Here is a 19,850-nt window from a genome sequence, read left to right as displayed (position 1 = left end):
TGACCCCTGGGTTCAGTTTTAAAACAAAATAATGCATTGAGCAGGGTTTGGACTAATGGGTTTGCATTAAGAAGGGAGGAAGATTCTACACCGCCATCGTGGAGCAAAATTTGCCTGAACCAGCAAAAAAACAACAGCCGACGGGCTGAAATGAACAATGCAAAAACTTCATTAAAGAAATCGCAGAAACCGCCAAGGTCAATTCCAGGCTGCACAATGGTGACAAAGTGGAGTTTGAACCTACACCTTCTGGAATACCACATGGGCACCACGGGGCTGGAAGGGTGCTTGTCCCTGTTCCCCCCCCCCCCGAAAAATATGGGAGGGGGGAAGAGGTGAAAGAACTGAAAAAGAGATAACGGAATAAAATTCACAAATGCGCAAGGGGGAGAAAATTAAATTGGGCCCCTTCATCTGTCAGCGGTTTATCAGTTCACTGCTGATGAGTGCTTTGCTGGCCCCCCTCCTAAAAAAAACCCTGGTGACACTGATGTGTCAGTAGTCACGCTAGCACAAGCTTCTGTCCACACAGGACTGATTACATCAGTTCAGTGCTCAAGAGGGGACAAATTCACAGCCTGTTTTGGTCACTTTTTTTTTAGAACCACGTCTTAAAAGTTTATCTGTAGGAATTCATAAAAATGATGTAATATTCATTACAATTTTAAATCCTTTTTCCGCGGGATCATCTGATAAAAAGGAAGTTGGTATGTGACAAAGGTCATCCCTTGGATCAGCACAATCTTGCCACACCTGCATCAACCAACTTGCTTTGGCAGGCTGAATGTTCGTGAAATAAACACAACAAAATGACAAAAATCCTACTTTATACAGAATACACTTATATTTCACAGTTCAAAAATGTACATTTAACATAAACTGATGTAATAATATAAATGCACGAAAATACCTGTTGGTCTACAGTCTTCTCAGACAAAATCCTTGTCTCAGACGAGTATGAACAGCCAAACATATTGCAGGAAAATATGTAAAGAATATTTCAAATTGAAAATCTCATGTTGTACGCATGCAAATGAAAATGATACAACCAATTTGTTGACACTGTCCATTACTCAATCAAGGCTACCCTTCCCCACCCTGGAGCACTCGTGAAGTAGTTCTTGAGAGTTAAATTAATGTTAGATACGTTTGTCTTTTTCAAGCATGTCAAGTGTTAGACTCCTTTCCAGCATCTGTTTCAATGTCTTCATTTTTTTTTCCTGCCGAGTATGGAGTTACATTCTACATTGGCAGACACATGCAAATACTTACAAAGGGTACCCAGGTGACAACTAGTTCCCAGACTGTCCAGGTTCTATTGAAAATATCATGATTCTGTTATAATCTATCATAAGAACATCCATTTACACAATCTCCAACCATCACATGGGATACGTTTCATTCTTCAACTCTGAATGCCAATAATACATGGATAGAAGTTCTTCAAATGTACAGAGTACATGATTACAGCTTGCCCCAAAGCACACTTAACAACTAGTCATTCACACATCTGAGATGGTCACTTTTGCTAAGATTTACAATCTCTAAGCGGGCAGGAAGCCTATATATGTCTGGGTTTTTTTTCCCATTGGCTGCAAGTTCATGCATATATATGCAAATTACCTACATGCATATCCATAACGATACTGGTTCCAAACCTTTAGCATACATACACAGCTACATATACGTGTATGAAACTCTAGCAGACTACCAGGGGCAAATTTCATAGAGCTGCTTAAGCACAAAATTTGCTCAAGCGTGAAAAAATCTTGCTTAAAAATAAAGGTTATCAGCTCAAACTCAATCTGATTGTCGTGCTAACCAAAAGACAGCTACGTACGATCCCAAAACACCTGTTTACCAGTGGAAAGCAATAGGCAAATGATCAAAAAGAAAACCTTGTAAAACCAGTATTAGGTATGTTTCGGACAGCGTCTTGGCTAGAATTTTGGCTAGTTACCTGATTTATTAAGCAAGATTTTTTCGTGCTTAAGCAAATTTTGTGCTTAAGCAGCTCTATGAAATTAGCCCCATGTGAACTGCAAGGTCAACTTCGACAGAAACGTAAGCAACTGATCTGCTTTACTCAGAAAAGTCAATGTACTGGCAACCGGTCCTTCCATGTTTGATTCAAACTAACTTCTTTAAGAGCCCCCAGCTGGACCAAGAAAGGAAGCAATTTTCCTAGCTCTGTTGGTTGGAACTGCACTTTGCCAGTTCACAAACAACTATGAAATGCATGCGTTACAGACACATGGCTGCCAACAAAATGAACACTCCTGACCAACCTGGCTCTGTTTAACGGATGAGGGAGTGCTTTTGCTTATGGTGGATACTTACCTACATGTCAATTACATGTACCCGCAGAGCATAAGACATCAATAAGGACTTTTAATCAATTAGCACTTTTTACAATTATAAAAGTATTTTATACATTTTTCCCCTCTACTTACTTGCAGTTCAGATATAACAGCTCATTTACAAGCGTGTCAAACTTGGATTTCATATAGTTTCCTCTGGAGCTAATCAGGTTTTCAAATCAGGTGCAGCAATGTGAGATCTTGCACAGTGCAGCTCCCACTGAGGCAAGTCTGTGGATTTGGCTATGGTGGCCAGATGTCATGGCTGTGGCTAGAAATGACAAGTGCACCTATGAAAGCCACGAGCCACAAGCTAGCAGCTTCAGCTAGTTTCCCACAGAAATACGTTACAGCAAGCCCACGGCCAACTTATTCAAGCACGGCCTTGGCATGAGTAGAGCCTCCGTTCTTTGATCATTGAACCCTTGCAGGAAAAACACAGTGCACAAGAACTCTATGCATTAACCCTAACACTCCTCAGTCCTCCAACAGGTGAAGGATTGAGGAGGGTTAGGGTTAATGGACAACATTCACACCTGTTTACTCAACAGGGTGTGGCAGTCACTGAAGAAAATGTTAAGCATTTTTCAACTTGGACACTTGAAATCTAAGCCATTCCAAGCTGCAGTAAAATTGTACAATTTTTTCAAATTGTAATGGAGCACATGGGAAGTGCAGGTACATGTATAAAACAGGAAAACCAGCAGATTTAAGAAGTCACACGCCTGCTTAGATAGTGAACACGCTACAGGCATATACCGCTTCCTCTTCACATCTGGCCAGGACAGGTAATTTTCCGCTGAATGTCCACAAACCTAGTGTATTGTGTATGCAATAAATATGAGTGAGCGCCGGTTTTAACAGACTCAATTAACGTTCCTTTACACGGGCATTCCTTGATGTTGGGAGTAGCTCACAATTGGAAAACACTGAGAATGCTCCTTCAATTTCTGATCATGATTTCCTTGAAACTCATCTCCTCTTTACATTGCCACAGATAAACCCAAATCTAAAATACCTCTTAAACTGTTTTTCAGAAAGTTGCTTACCTTGCATGGACGAGTGTAAGTCCCAGTCAGGTCTTGTGGACCTGTTTTGCAACCTACATGTGCAATAAAGATCCTAGCAAAACCACACAAGTACTTTAGCAAGGGGAACCAGAGAACCGCCACCACCTCAACATGAAATCCTCGCCTATGCTCCCAGCATTTACCCACTTCCACCCAACTGTCTCCTCTAAGACCCACTGGTAAAAGAACAGCATAACTTGGTTCTAAACCAAAACACCTAGCCCGTTATCTAAGAAAGACCATCTGATACACTGACATTCTTATTGCTTGAGAATACAAATGGAATGTTAGACAGGAAAACTCTTCTCAAGCTACGTACAGTTTCCACTTTCTACTACAAATCTTCGTAAGCAAAATACAACAGTACGGTGTACATGTATGTACATTCCTACATCACAACCGTCTGGCCCCCAGCAACCAACCAACCAATCCCTGATAATTAATATTCATCAGGATCGTTTATCCAAGCAGATGTATTCATGAGTGCTGCTCGTTTCTCTTGCAAACATTTCGCTCAGTTCTACAAGGCCCTTGAGTACAAGAATGATTTCTGTGCAATTAATTTCAATTCCCCTTCCAGAATTTTGCCATTTTCTAGGTATACATGTAGATCTCTCTCATACATGTACGATGCCAGCTTCGTAGGAATATTATAACTACGTACCGAAGGCCATCAGGTGCATGTGCGTGCAGTGTGCAAATGTTGATCCAAAACGCTTGCGTGTCATGAATTTGAAGCCCCACTTGCGGATGCACGTGGCAATTTGTAGGAAGTGATGTCATTTGAGAGACACCTTTTAGTTTAGAAGCACAGAACATTTGGAAGGATCTTATAGAACTGGATCGAGACAGTATTATCCAAATGAGATCCACGACTCTCGCATGTTTGTCAAATCACTACTCACACATGAAAAGCGGAGTTCATTAGAATATTCATCACAGCAACTGTACAATGAATATTCATAACCCAAATAAGATAATATTATGAATATTCATAAATGACAAGGACCCCCAACGTACATATTCATGAGTACTGCAGTATTGGTATCTTTTTCTCACATAGCTATTGCTCCGGGAGGCGTGTCTTCACTGCGGTAGGTAGGGTTTATCCAATGCTGATTGGTGGGGCTGGGCAGCTTCCACCTGCTGATTGGTCGGAATGGGCTGGTCGATGTTCTCATAGCCACTGGATCCGGGATGACCCGGGAAGCCTGTGTAGGCTCCACTCCTCCGCCGCAGCTCCATAAAGAGGAAGATGGCGCTAAGTGGCTTGATGATCAGGTTAATGATGGCCATCCTGGATGTTTGGGAGAAAAAATGGCCCAATTATCAAAGAAATTCTGATATCTTGCCATCACTACCAGCAAGGAACTTTTGGGGGAATTCATCTAAGACTTGGCTGGAACCAGGCCAAAATGTCCAAATGCTATGGGTTGCTTTTTCTCCTTCTGTCCTCAAGATGCCACACTGCGTAATGCATCAAAAACACATGAACTTTGTTTGCTCTTTCTAATGCAAATTAAAATAAAAGCTACTGACAAAATGGCCTCAAGCCTCATTGTGAGAAATCTGGTCACATGGTCATGTACGGTATTACCATACCCTGCACTGAATCGGAAGTTGCTGCAAGCAGTTGTTGTAATTCCACTACCTGTTGAGATACCAAAATAAGCAAAAATGTTACAATGGAGTAAAAGAAATCAGAGTGTGTTATGTACATGTGCCTGTAAAGGGGAGTACAATGTATGCAACAATTATGGAATACGTTTGAAACTATCAGTGAGTAGTCACTGCCAACCACTTGATTTAAGTGGGTGAAGTGTGAGGGTACATGTTTGATCAAGGACCATAATTAACCATAGTTGGACTAACTCTCATCGAACGCACACTAGTTGACGATGGGTGGACTAATCTACTCAACTATTTGCGACCAGCTTATCGAGGTTGGTCGTGTCGTTGGTTACCATAAACAGTTTTAATAGCACAGTGCAGAGAGGACCAGTTATAAGAAAAAATGCTGGAAAAACAGTACAAGTTTGCTACTAGTGCACGACCATTTTCACTTTTATTTCTGCTATTTTGTCCTTCCTGCGGCCACTTTTTCTCCCTTCGGCATAATGACCTGATGACGGTTGACTTGTTCGCACTTCAACTTTACTACACATGTGCTAGGTACGTCATGAACCAACCAAAAGGTAACTAGTGGTCCTTGATCAAACTTGTCCAATGTAAGCACAGAGGAAAATGAACACTAAGCAGACGAGCAGAAAACGGCAGAATAGCACTCACAGAGGCTATCCTGAGATGGTCCAAAGAACACGCCCAGGAAAATGATGTCTGTCAAAATGCTCATGAGGTGGAAGATGAAGAACTGGAAAGAAAGGAAGAAAAACTATCGATAAATCCAACAAGAATTTGGTTATCCACCACAAGATTAACAAGCTCTAGAACTGAAAGCTGGGATTCACTCTCAACTACGTACATAGATGTATCGCTGTAAATGGCACCTGAGTTGAATCCAAGACAGCTGACAGTGTTATCATTAAGTGACATTTTTAACGTCCATTTCATGATTGACACCGTATGGTCATAAGAGAGTTCAGAAGATTTTTCTATCTTGGGAAGGGTAAGGAGGGATTGAGTGTTTGCGCATCGCTTTACAGGCAAGGGATGAGAAGGCACTTTCCCCCGGTGTAATTGGAAAAATCCAAAAGGAAAAAAGCAACAGAAATGGGAAGAAAAGGTGTAAGGGGTGAAAATCACTGATTAGCTTGAAACAACCTCAAAAACTGTTAATTAATAGGAGGGGGCCAGGTTTATCAGTTCCTACTGAGGGGTGTTCCCCAAGGAAATTTTCCCGCCGGAAAAAAAGTGGTTCTCTCCTCCCCTCCCCCCCAAAATATCCTGGCCACACCCATGACTTGGATCAACATGGACAAGAATCTTACCATGTGCATACTATCTTTGCTCTCTGGCATTGCTACGGCCCACAGGCCAGTCAGAATAAGGATGATGTTCATGTACTCGTATCCACTTGGGAGGAAAACCCCAAGTTGCGCCCTAATCAAGAAGAAAAATGAACAGCATATATTTAATCTTCAAGACAATTTGCCCTGCTAAACAAAAATGGAGAAAAAGGTCTCAAACATCTTTCTCAGATGTCCTTCACTTTCTTGAAATCCCATACGTCAAGGCATTTCATTTCCTGAAATCCCTGGTAAATGTATGTATATGTAAGTGTTTTCATCAACTAGAGTTGCATCAACTTGGGGCTTTCTGCATGTTTTTAGGTCTATTTCCCTTAAGGATCGTGGCCTGAATACATGACATGTACATCATGTACTGGTTTGCAATATTGACGGATGTTTCTTTCTGAAAATCCTGACACAAATTTAACTTTGCTTGAATCCAAAAAAGAAAACCCAAACAACGAGTTGATTTAAAAGCCATACTCATATGATTCACTTCAAACCAACAAAAACCCAGATCAGGTATCTGTTGACGGAAGAGTGAAAGGGTTTTTTTTCCCCGTCCTATATTGTTTGACCCACTTGTCAGTAGAGTGTTGTTGGACAAACACTCACCATTCCAGCCCGACACAGTTTTTCTTTTCATTCAAAATGCATGACATCACACATGCAGCGATGTCCGAAAGCACAGGATGGATGTCGGAATAGGGTTACGCTCTCACCGGATTTTGAGGCGGCGTTCAAGCTGTGTAAATGAACTTTAATCACCTCCCATGATGCTTCCAACGCATCCAGACTTAAATATTCTATACACTAATTTGTAAGAGTTTGTCAGATCCAACGTTCAGTTGTTATAAGAGCAGAAACAACTGTGTACTTTTTGGGGTGGGATATGTATTTACATTTTACCAAGCAGAAATCCTTTCTCAGTATTAATTCCTCTTCAATATCAGTGATCATGGTAGATCAACAATGTGACATAAATTTTGGCTCAGAGCTTAAAGAACCTGCATATTACAATGTACATGTACATGCTGTACACTGCACAATACATGCACACATAATTACTGAAGGTTTGATAGAGTGCCAACAGACTCATGCATGAGTTGCCTGTGTACATGTATTGTACATCATCAGGGATCTTACTGTAGTTTCACAAAATGTCACAGCAAAACTTTTCAGAGTATGCCCCCAAAGAACTCCTAAACCTACCGGTACTAAGAACTAAAAAAGTGAATACATCTCCGTAGGTGAACCTGCGGAAGGATCTTTACCGAGCAGAGAGAGCGCCCCTGTGCCCAGCCGGCCCCCTTCTGTCCCCCGAGGCGGGGAGGCATGTATGTACTGTACATGCAAATGGAGTCCTTTTTCCCAGTCATTTCAAAAAAGAAAAAAAATGCAACCCATTTGACAAGTACATAAGTACATCTATATGTATTTCTCTTGTGCATAGGATCTATTTTGGTATGGCTGAGCAATACTTCCATGTCATGTACATGTACATGTCCAGTACCTAGACATGTACATGTACTATCCAACTGACTTCATCTTATCCGACAGGTTTTCTCTGATAACCATGCCTACTTCTGTCATTAAACATTTTTAAAACATAATGTTGAAGCAGACCTCCCAACACTGGCCATTAAGAATTCGGAATCCTTCTCAAAATTCGGAATTTTTCATGAAAAATCGGAATATTCTCCATATTAACATGAGCAAGTAAAAATCAGTGCTGCATTGTAAAGGGGTTGAATCCGTGTCCGTGATGATGTACAGTACCGCACATTCTCACCAATTCCACAAACTGTTGATTTCCACAAGAGTTTACATCATCTGCAATGGTCCGCAAGAAGTTTTCATCTCCTGTATGTGTTGATTCACTGTAAAGTTCAGCATGAAATTCAGCGAAAAATGCACTGTGTGGTGCTTGCACACTTGATGTGATCGTGGTCGATTTCGCAGTCAGTGCTTAATCTTGGATTCGAACATTCTTATCTGCCATTCCTAGTGAAACTGGGTGCCACGCGACCCATACAATCTTAGCTACAATGTACCGGTAGTTTGTTGATAGAGGGCTGTTTCATCCATGAACGATTTTGGTATCACATCCATGTATCACGTCCATCTTGTGGCTGGTATGCATCAAAAGAGGGCGCTGCCACGGATGTGGCTCATGCAACTTGCACTGCATTGACCGTTGAGGTGGGTCGGATAAGTTGTATTACAGTACATGCACAAGATACACGGTCAGTTTCTGGTAATGCATAGGTGCGTCAAAATTTTGGAGGAATTTTTAGGGGCAACATCGGAATTGCTGAAACAAAGTGAAAAGTGGAAATTTTCCGCCCAAATCAGGAGGGTTGGGAGGTCTGCTGAAGGTACGTATGACTGGCAAAATCAAAATGAATATCATAATAGCTGGATCAATCTGAAGATCCTTACGAAAATTGTAAGTAGGAAACTTTTTTCATGATATGAAATTCTTCATCAAATGTGTAGGTGGTCACTTAGAATCAACAAAATTTTTATTTTCCATGGCCGGTGCGGGACTACAGACAAGGAAGAAGCAGGGTCTGTTGTCTTCCTTTGCGTCCGTTCCAAATGGCAAAGAGATCAATGTTAGGAGGACTGAGTTTGCCAGTTGACGAGTGACGCATTTACATGGCAATCAAAACCTCTCCTCTCTTGAGTTATGGAGACAGCCAGTCTTAATCAAGATAATGCAAGTGTGGACAGCCAGATTATCCCTCGTATTCCATTCTTACCAAATGTCTCTTCTTTCAAGGAATGAAAAAGGTGGTGTGAACTTTTCATTTCACCTTCTTAGCATTTGTAAGCAATTCTTTTACAGTTTACAAAAAACATGTTTGTTTTTCAATTTAGGACCAATTTTGTGTGATCTTTTCCTTCAAACATGATGAAGAGCATAGCTCCATTTCCAAAATGTTCAATGTGTAAACACAAACGCTACACTCCGGTAAATGAGCACTGACCAAGACGGCATGGTCCTTGACTTTCAACATTTCACAACCTTCAGACATGGAACTAGAAGGTACAGTACACGTATCACAGAATTAAATTAAGCAATGCAAAAATGGTCACGTTTCATTTAAAGAGCATTTCACTTTTACTTTTACAAATGTACACTGTACATGTTCCGATATTTCACAACACAACTTGAAACTGAAATTTTGTCGAATGGGCATACAAAACTGACAACTAACCAGGAGAGGCGCTCCCAGTGACTGGATATGTAAAGTACAGTATACTACTTGTGTCGGTAATGCTACAATTGGTTTCTGTACATTAAACTTCACATGTGACAGCCGGCCACTGTGATGACTTCCTCTAATGACTTTGTTGAACTCAGGTAGCATTAAATGTAATCTCTAACTTCAAACGTAATCAACATCAAGGATAGAACTGAACAAACCAAACAAAAAAAGGAAGGATTTCGAACTAAGGTGCACACACGCAACGCAGACCTGTGCGCGTTGATGAACGCGGGTGCGAATAAAACTTAAACCAACTAAATGCGCATCAACATGAATTTAGTCCTTACTTTCACAGAATGACGCGTGTATGCCTCACTCTGTCACAATCTACATTCACATGAATGTGGTCTGCCTAATGACATTCAACTTCATGAATGCATAAACTGTCAAACCACACATGTACGTGTGGGCGTGAGGTTTTAGTTAAGTGTCGCTCGCAGAAAATTCAGCACATTGTTGGGATGCATGCCAATCCTAAATTTCTCATTTTGACAGATTTGTTTGGCCTCAAGTGCCCTCTTTGAGGGCTGGAATGATCCAGGCAGTCTTTGCTCCCTGGGGTACAATAGTGAGGGAAAAAAAAAAGAACCCAGTAATCCATGCACTCACCATACTGTCAAGAGGAAGTGCGTTGCCACAATGATCTGTAGAAGAGGAGGAAAAAGAGAAAGAGAAGATGGGAAACCTTGGAGAATAATTCAAGATTTTCATTCCACTCGGTTGGCTCTGCAATGTCTCATACATGTTTCTTTACAGCCAAGGCGCAAAAATCATACTGAAAACTTCCTAGAAATTGTGGGCATTCAAATTGCTTACTTTTAGGTGTACACATGTACATGTACGTGTTCATGTACATGTATGTACTGTACATGTACATACACGAACCAGCAGGTTGAAAGGCTCATGTGACTCATGGACTGTACAAATATGTACATGTGTCAAACATCAACATTACACAATTACAAAATGGTCGTGTACATACATGTACAAGCACATGTGCATACGTGTACATGTGATAAGCATACTGTACATGTACATGTGATAAGCATACTGTACAGGTATATGTACACTGTACAGTGTATGAACAGTTAGCAAAATAACTCTACCCTAGTAAGGACTATTTAGAGTCATAGCTAATTCTGATCAAGTGAAATTGTTAAATGAATTGAGAATGCTATTTAAATTGAATACTAATCAATTATGAAAATGTGTACATATGCAGACATACATGTATCATACTGCCACATACACCTGTGCATGAAGCACTTTAAATTTCATTAGTAAACTACTGGCTTGTTCACGTCAATAAACATGCCTTCAATTAGAGGGAAGAAAACAACTCAAAATTGCCAGGACTCTGATAACGACCTACACATAGATTGATTCCCATGGCGATTTGTGATAGCTCAGTGAGAGCTTTACAAAGGTTATGAAGCAGCCCTCCTCCTTTTGATTATTGGGCCACAAAAGAATTAACTGATGTAGTCATAAGAGATTTCCTTTGATGTTATTTCAAAGGATGGGGATGTGATACCTTTCAAATTCTAAATTTTTTGGGGCAAAATTTATATCCCACGGCTGAGTCCTCTGAAAACCTGATTTTTCGGGGATGGAATATTATTAACGCAGAAAACCAAAACACACCACTTTATGAACAGTACATGCATAATTTGCAGGTAATCTTTGGTACCAACTGCTTTGATGATGCTTCTGAAAATTCTGTTGATTAATTTTTCTTCTCTTTTCTTTTCCTTTTTTGAAGGGGGGGGAAGGTGCCATTTTGAGGCAACTTTTAGTGTTCACTGAGTACACTAAACCTAATTTATTTTGTGTCTGGCCCCAGGACCCAAACCAAGGCACAGTTTCAGAAAGGAGACAGATTGTCTACTAACTACAAAACGTGTTTCTTCTAAATGGATGTCTGCAGCCAGCAGGTAATAAATAATTACAACTTGAAAGATGTGACACCAAATGCATTTGTTCCTGTACATTTTCAAGTGCCCATTACAGACACTGGGCTTTGTGTAATGACTGGGACACTGCAATGAATGTGGTTGGTACTGTGCGAGTACATGTACCCGGTATGCTTACTAATCAGCTTTGTAATTAGCTGTTTTGGTGAGACAGCTCTTGTTTTCCTTATTCACACTTGAGTTTACCTCTTTCCCTATCCCGCCTTAAAAGTAAATGAATTGTAAATTATCAGAGGCCAAAAGATTAACTTTCTACGGCATTTGCTACAAGAATCACCGATGAAAGTTCTAAAAGAAACACACAACATTTTTGTATTTTCCAAACACAACATCTAAAAATATTGGAAAAAAAACTACAAAACTCTACGCAGCTTCAAGTCGATTTTCCTTGTAAAACCACTAAACTTTTTCTAGCGTGCAAAAGACATCTGAACTTTCGCCTTAAAGCTTTTTCTGTACAAGCTTTTCCAAATGTCACCACAATCAATGTCCCTCGGCAACATGTAGGCATCACATTACTTGTCAAGTATGTATCCACCTCAACACTACTGTGACATTTACCCCAGTATAAAGCCTACCCGGTAACATTCAATCTAGTTCCCCAGTGGCAGAAAAGAAGTGAGAAGGATTTTTAAAACGTGTAAAAGAAATAAGAGCAGGTTGAGAAAAGAACATTACAGGTGCGTACATGTACATGTAGGTAAGTTATTTAAGGAGAGCATACATTAAGTACACGTATACCGGTACATGTACATGTACGGGTACATTTGTTTCAAATTACTGTTAAAGTTAGACCATACTGTACATGTATCTCAAGCTTTATAATTATTATGCTGTTACAACAAAAGTAGATAACAGATTACAGGACTGCAGGAACTTTTGATTTTCCACCGCGTTCACTTTCTTTTTTGATCAGTTTAAATGCATGATGGGTTTTACATGGTTTAGGCCAAGAATTGCCTAAAGTTTTCATGCTTTTGCCTCGCCTGCGTTCCCCCTCCCCATATCATCCAAGCCCTCCACTTCCCCCTCCATTTCCCACAACCAGTAGCCCAGCGAAAGTCTCTTAATTGTGATCCATCAAAAATGGTGTGAGCTCTCCCAAGGCAATGCACGATGCGCACACCGCGTTGGGTTGGGATACCGCAATCGCATTATGCAGTGCCCTGATACAAATTAAGTCAGGGAGAAGAGGCAGAGGGTTGAGACATCCATGGTCTCATCTCACTTTGGGGAAATCAATACTCACTGACCCACGTTTGTTTCAGATACTGTGTTAGAGGGAGGGAGGCTCGAAGGCTCCGTGGGCCAGCTCGCCGCTGCAATTCAATTTGCTGACAGGCTATGTGGGGAGGAAGAACCAGTCACACAGGACACCGTAGGGGTAAAACAATCCATGCATATTGGGGAAATTTAACAGAGATAGAATTCCATATACTGGTACATGTACACAGTTCTGTGTGCAGAGGAAAGCAAACATTTCATGAACAGCACAACCATGTACGATTAGTGTGCTGATTATATCTGTCAATATAAACCATTAAAAATCATCTTTGTAAAATGACTTCAGATATGCAGTCCCTGAATGCCTTTCGCAATATGCACAAGCAATATCTTTTTTAAAATAAAATACCAATGAAAATAACATAAAAAATCAAACTATGTACAGTTCTGTACATGTACACACTACATACATGTACATGTACATACATGTATATTGTAAAGGGGGTACCGTGAATGTTCTGAGCACTTGTACCATGCTTGTACCGGTCAGTACCCGCGTTGGTGCTCAGATAAAATCTCACACAATCTGGTTTTTATGCACTTTAAATTTCCAACCCAATGTAAAAAATTTCCAACTATACCGGTACGTTTGATACAAAATGTACATGTACATAGTGTGACAGGCATTTTCCTAAATAATGTACTTAAATGTGAGGAGAAAAATTGCATTAATGTTGTTATTTTTGTTCAATTCCAACGATAGGCACGAATACCTAATTAAATGACAAGCACACTGCTGTGTGTGCGTGTTGTCTTTTTATGCGATTTTTGACTTCCCACCAATCATGTTTGACCATCCAGAAGTTGACGGAATTAGGAGTTGTGTGCAAATACATGTACAATTTTTCAAAAGTACAGCAATTCATTTCGTGGCTCTGTTTATGCACATGTACCGGTAAGCCTATGTAAAGCTTGTAAATGTATGGTACATGTACATGTACGTACATGTACGCCAGGACATGCATTTTACAGTTCTGCACTCAAACCAATGTGACAAAATATACATCATATTGAGCACACTGTACGGTGTACTGGTGTGTATGCTCAAAGGCCATCCATTCTCGCATGTGCAAGTGTACTGTAACATAAATTTTTTTCTTTCTGTCAATGTCAACGAGCTTCCCGTTTCTTTCATTCAACCATCCTGCCTCAAGTCCCGCTCTGCTTCAGTTAAAGCGACACAGGAACTACAAACAGACGGCGCTCTGCAAATGATATCCGAATATTGATTAATTTCCAGGTGTTTATGTGCCAAAAGGTACGAGTTAATCGATTTACAGATACGCGTTCACGAGCACGCCACACAATTTGACAAGGTAATTATACATGTACATGCAATAACCACCAACAATAAGTATACCATTCACCGTGCATGTACTTCCTCATGTTACATGGAGGAACCGGTAGTGGATCACTTGGTTTACAGGGAAACAAAAAACAAACAAACAAAATGCATAATCATTGAATTAGATTCTGTACGAATATACAGCTCTGCTTCAAAAACTGCTAAAAATTTATCAAGTGTTAAAACAATTGTGTTTTTATGAATTCTAAAAGGATACATACGTTGTACATGTTTAACGCTTCAGTAAAAACAATGGCACATTAGATAAAAGCCAGCTAATAATTGACAAACACGTACACATGCCATATGCGCGTGAGTACAGGTATCACATGGTACAAGTCTGTTAACTACATGTACATGTAGGCCTAAGGTATGTAAGCAGTATGATTTATATTCACTGTATCAATTAATTGGCTATTATTATTTTTTAGGTTGTGTACATGTAAATGTGTACCGTATATATATTGCACACTATCAAGTCCATTTTACCTGTTTAAGTGGCCGACAATTAACAGTTTAAAGTCTGGCCCTGGCCAGGCCAAAAATTAATTATACACAAGCCAATATCCTGCTGGGGGCATGGTAGTATCCAATCAGGCATGATGAATGGAGCCACTGAACATCTGTAATTGGTGTTCAGGGTCTCTGCTCATCACAGACACAAGTATGATCTGGGCTTATATGCACAGTATGACGTAAATGTACCCCACAATCTGTAACAGCACACTCCGAATTTAACCCTAATAGTTCTGCACAAAATTTGGCTTGCAGTACTCAGTACTACAAAATACTAAATAGCAGCCTGAGCCTGAAGGACCTAGCGCTACAGATGACTACTTCTGGCTAGGACACTTCCACTGTTACTCACAGAGAGAACAATAAAGTCGTGCATTCATAGTGCTATAACACTGTAGTATACGGTACATTGTCTTATCTATTGTACCAGTATTTTATGGCTTCAGAGAACTATAAGGTCATGTACATTTATACAAGCGACAGCGCTGTATGCTTCGTTTTACTACTATTGGTACTTTGTAGTATTTAGGGCCATTGGGGTAAAAAGATTGAGAATGATCTATGAACAGTCCGCAGAGGTGGCACAACATACAATGTAAATTATAGACTAGAGTCCACTAACGACATATATTCAAAGGAATTTCACTTTTTGCTGGTACCTAGAGAAATGTGGTCAAGTATCAACATGTTTATGCATTGCAACCACTACAATCGCGCAAATGGCTAGTCACAGACAAAATTGCATTGGCATCGTATCTCATTGACAGCAGTAGCAAAATATTACCTGGACGTCTTTACAAATGGAGGTGACGTTTCATTCCCTCAGACCTCAACTGCCTTTATTAATTAAAAGACTTTAACTCTCATCAAGCACCTCTGAGCAAAGTGTGCTACAGAACAAGCCTGGATGATGGATCAATGCCTCTGTCAATACAGTCAAGTCCTTGAGTAAAATCAACTCACGCGTTCACACCCTGCCAGCTCTGCTAATTTTATCCGTGGGGCCTACATTGGCAAACATTGGTTTAGTGCTGCCGGAGTACACGAGACATTTGTGATGGATGGCTTGGCTACTGCAGAGTGGCAGAGCGCAATGACTGGGTCTTTAACAAGAACAAGTCTTTAATTATGGCATGTTAAGCGACTTCACTCACATTGTTCTGGGGAGTCTGCCTACGTGAATAACCTTTATCATGGGGCAGCCATCATGTCTTTCTACCACTGGAAGCAATGTAATCAAATTGAGGATGGAAGAAAAACATTTCTTTTGTCATCTGGCACACAGGGTCAGGACAAAACAGAGCAGCATCCCGATAAAGGTCAATACAGAATGTCACAATGGTGTACAATTACCAATGAGAAATGGGGGAAAAAAGCCCTTCACTTGTTTCTCAATTAATGTTTATGATGGGTGGGTATTTCAGAAGGTTCATGGACAATAATCACTCTCCATTTCTGACTTATAGACCTTATTTGCGTAGAATCCATTTTAATCTAATTCCTTGAGTCTGTTCAGGGAATGACGAGGCAAAATACCAGCACGTGCTCACTGGCATGTGATCTATCACCAGGAATTCACCTTTCACCCTTGTGCCAAATAACAAGGCTGCAAACAGTCACGCACGGACATACAGGTACCCGAACACACAAACCAGTGTGTGTGTGGTTTAAATTTGTGTTTTTGAGCTTATGGCTTAGACAAGCATACATGTACATGTACATGCACATGTATGCATTTGAGGATGTAACTCCTGCTACAGGCATGACAGGGTGAAAAATCACATTTCCCACACCTACACTGACATGCATACTAACAAACAAACAAACAGCTCTACTCCATATGGTGTGCCTGATACATATGTACATGTACTAGTAATTTGCAATTCAACATGTTTTATTCAAGTTTGAATGCTACATGTATCATACAGTGCTTGAGACCGATAAATGACGAGGTTTGGTTTTCATGTTGAGGTTTGACCTCTCTTGCATGTGACACTGTTTCTGACCCGGTGTCAACCGTAGCACAGTAAGCATTTTTAAAATGTCATCACCCTTACCAGTGGTTATCCTAAATTTTGCAATCAAAAACCTTTGCACATTTCTGGTTCCCAGAATGTTCCCCATCTTTCAACCAGATAAATCTTAAGCACACTCTGTACATGTACATGTATACATTGTACATGTACATCTTTTATAAACAAAGTAGCACACAGCACAATCCTGACACACATCCCTTGAACTAGGAAGGTGTGGCCCAATAATATTGAATAAAACCCATCCATTCTGAGCCTGCCGTGACATTTCAGAATTTGGGTGAGTTTTCAGGGAGGTGTGGGAAAGGATTTTAAATTCTGAAGAATGCGACTTCATGTACATGTACATATGTACCTGTACTGTACATGGATATGTGGCCTGTAGAACCTATATACCAGTACATGCATTAACATCTCCGACCCCAGGGCTTTACATGTACCATTCTTGTGGGGAAACTTCTTCAATCAGGGCAATCCAATGATATCTCCCCCACTGATTAGAAAACCAATCTGGATGCCAACTCAACTCTTCAACCAGTTTGAACTTTGTCAACCCAAATTCAGGAAGGTATGGTCAACCCAGATTTGATTTTTCAGCTTTGTTTGTAAAAGAGAAAACAGACTACCCCTAGACTGTGTCTGCAGCCACTGAATAAAGATCACAAACATTCCATTCATTCCAGCCTTCTGAGGGTCATGAAAAAGATACATGTAGATTTACTGTGAATTAATTACATTTTTCTTTGATCGACAGTGATGCACATGTAGTATAACCAAAGGAAAGAGTCAATTAAAAAAGAATTCGGCTTTCTGGGATACACAGTTTTTGCTCACGTAAATTCCAAAATTCATCATTTCATTCCAAACTGAGAGGTATTATACTTTAACATTCTTCTTGGTTAGGGTGTAACGAGGCCCACACCATGTACAGTACAATGTATTTCAAAACAGTTCCATAATTGCTTCATGAATGATGATAACTTGATACCTTGACAGGAAGAGAACATATTTAGTGATATTAACATTACTGGCCCATCAAAATGCCTGAAAAGGGAGGGAAAACCCTGCAATTTTTATGCCGTGTGTTCTTCAGAACTGTGAGGTTCTATGTCCGCCGTGCGTGTGGTGGGCGCCAAATCCCACAGTTCTGGGGAGCACGCGGATAGCATGTGTTCCACCTCCAAAAATGGCAAATCTCCCCACAGATGAGCCTCTAATGCTACATATTTCCGAACAGCCTACTAGACTAAGTAACTCTAAGTTTCCTAAGCTCCCATAAACATAGCACCTGATCCAAGTAATTGCCTTTTTTAACATTTGGACATGGTCGGGCAGACTACATGTACCTTTAACACATGGAAAAACAACTTGGAAACCCAAAAGAGTGGTTGTTGACATTTTCACTACATGCCATCATGGTCATGGCACGACGCAAGCATGATGGTGAACATGATGGTGAACATGCTTGTGTGCATGGCAGGGTGACCAGGCGTCCCATATTTTATGGAATCGTCCCTTATTTTGCCCTTATGTCCCGCGTCCCATACTGACCCTTCCCAGGATACATTTTTTTCCTGTATTTTGCAATTTCAACAAATTATATGAAACTACAAAGAAATTACATGTACCCAGGTGCAATGTTCTCAAGATCGCAGGCTGCTCAAGGTCGAGCCTCCCACGGATAATATAGCTCGCTAGCCTGCAGCATGTACATGTATGTGCACTCGGCATAGTCTGGCATAGTCATACCCAACGATTCCAACTATTCTTGTTGAATTTCGTCATGATAACCGCGATTGATAATGACCAACCTAAAGGCCGTGTCCAAAACAGGCTTCCACGGCTATGGCCAGGTCTACTGTCTGTGCATCTCAGCACAGTTCTAATGAAGCAAAGACCGAGACCTAGACAACAGATCCAGGTACTGTATAACTATAAGATTTGGGGTTGTCGGTGGTCGTCACTCGTCAGGAAATCTTTGGTCAAGGAAAAACTTGTTCCAGATTATACATTCTTAGAAGCTGCATAGTTTTTCTATCGGAGTTTCAGAAATAATCAGGAATCAGAATTTAATGATGGCTTCAAGTTCAAGAGTAACCGATTCTAATAAAAAAGGTGAAAGGTGAATGTACGTTCAGGCCAGAGTCAGCTCTTCTATTAAATGAAGAGTAAATGTAATAATCCTCTTTTGCAGTGCAATGAAACGATAAACACTTTTTAAAGTAAGTCAAATTGCATGATTTGACCCTCCAATTCAACAAAAGTTCTTGACAACCCCTAAGGCACTCCACACCCTTGCAATGTGTGCTGTTGTGTACGTCGTTTTCTAAAATCTGGTCACCCTGGACCTAGTAGTACATAGGCAGATGGACTGGGTTTTCCAACCTGTTCACGGCCGGTCGTGCTAAGTCATGCTAGTCATGCTAGTGAGAAAACCAAATGAACTGTTAGGCATAACACACTGCCACTGGCTTATTTCAACAGACAATCCGACTTTTGGTTCATTTCAGCTAAAAATAATCCTCCCTTTCTTGCGTTGTTTTACAATGTTTTAGATCCCCAACATGCCCAACAAACCTTCACATCGATTTTCTCAAATGCGAGCTCACTGCACGCCCTATAAATTGGAACCTGCACGACCAATAACCCCAAAAACCTCGGAAAATATGCTCACCTTCAAAACCCACTTGTCCATTATGGAACCGAGCGGCAAATTCAACGGATTGGGACTGCTCATGGTGAAAGCTTGTCGCCTCACTCCCCGGTAAGTAAAGAAGAGCTCGACGTCGCACTGCTCTCGAGGTTAGTGCTTCATCAGGAAAAAAATTAACCAGCTACTGAGCTAGCGCATGTGATGATGAATAAGATCATCATAAAATCTACATAAAAGTATATGGTCTGGTCCCCTTTTAGTCTGAGCGAACCGTCCTTTCGTTACACGTGAAAAAACTAAACAACGGGTTTGCGCAATCTTAACCAGACTACAGAGAGTCAGATCAAGTGATTCACCTTTGACCTAAATATT

The 19,850-nt window shown here is 40.6% G+C and overlaps 1 protein-coding gene across 1 annotated transcript; it reads right to left on the bottom strand.

The window, feature by feature from the left end:
• Positions 1-822: 822 nt before the first annotated feature.
• Positions 823-19,693, bottom strand: LOC110978996 (type-1 angiotensin II receptor-associated protein-like). Its single transcript, XM_022234426.2, has 6 exons — positions 19,500-19,693; positions 10,284-10,318; positions 6,379-6,490; positions 5,720-5,801; positions 5,033-5,081; positions 823-4,727 (listed from the first exon to the last, which is right to left on the bottom strand). Exons 1-6 carry the CDS (start codon positions 19,560-19,562, stop codon positions 4,517-4,519), a joined length of 552 nt encoding a protein of 183 aa, XP_022090118.1. The 5' UTR covers positions 19,563-19,693; the 3' UTR covers positions 823-4,516.
• Between the last annotated feature and the right edge of the window lie 157 nt (positions 19,694-19,850).

Source organism: Acanthaster planci, linkage group LG16, assembly GCF_054643075.1.
Source record: "Acanthaster planci isolate LZ-2023a linkage group LG16, COTS_SCS, whole genome shotgun sequence".
Lineage (NCBI taxonomy): Eukaryota > Metazoa > Echinodermata > Asteroidea > Valvatida > Acanthasteridae > Acanthaster > Acanthaster planci.
The sequence above is the reverse complement of the archived record's forward strand: the minus strand, read 5'-3'. Positions and strand labels throughout refer to the sequence as shown.

Excerpts from the sequence above, each read along its gene's own strand:
- LOC110978996 (XM_022234426.2), bottom strand. The coding sequence starts at position 19,562 with ATGAGCAGTCCCAATCCGTTGAATTTGCCGCTCGGTTCCATAATGGAC. Across the intron at positions 5,802-6,378 it reads GCAAAGATAGTATGCACATG|TTCTTCATCTTCCACCTCAT; the intron begins GTAAGATTCTTG and ends CTTTCTTTCCAG. Across the intron at positions 4,728-5,032 it reads AACTTCCGATTCAGTGCAGG|GATGGCCATCATTAACCTGA; the intron begins GTATGGTAATAC and ends CCAAACATCCAG.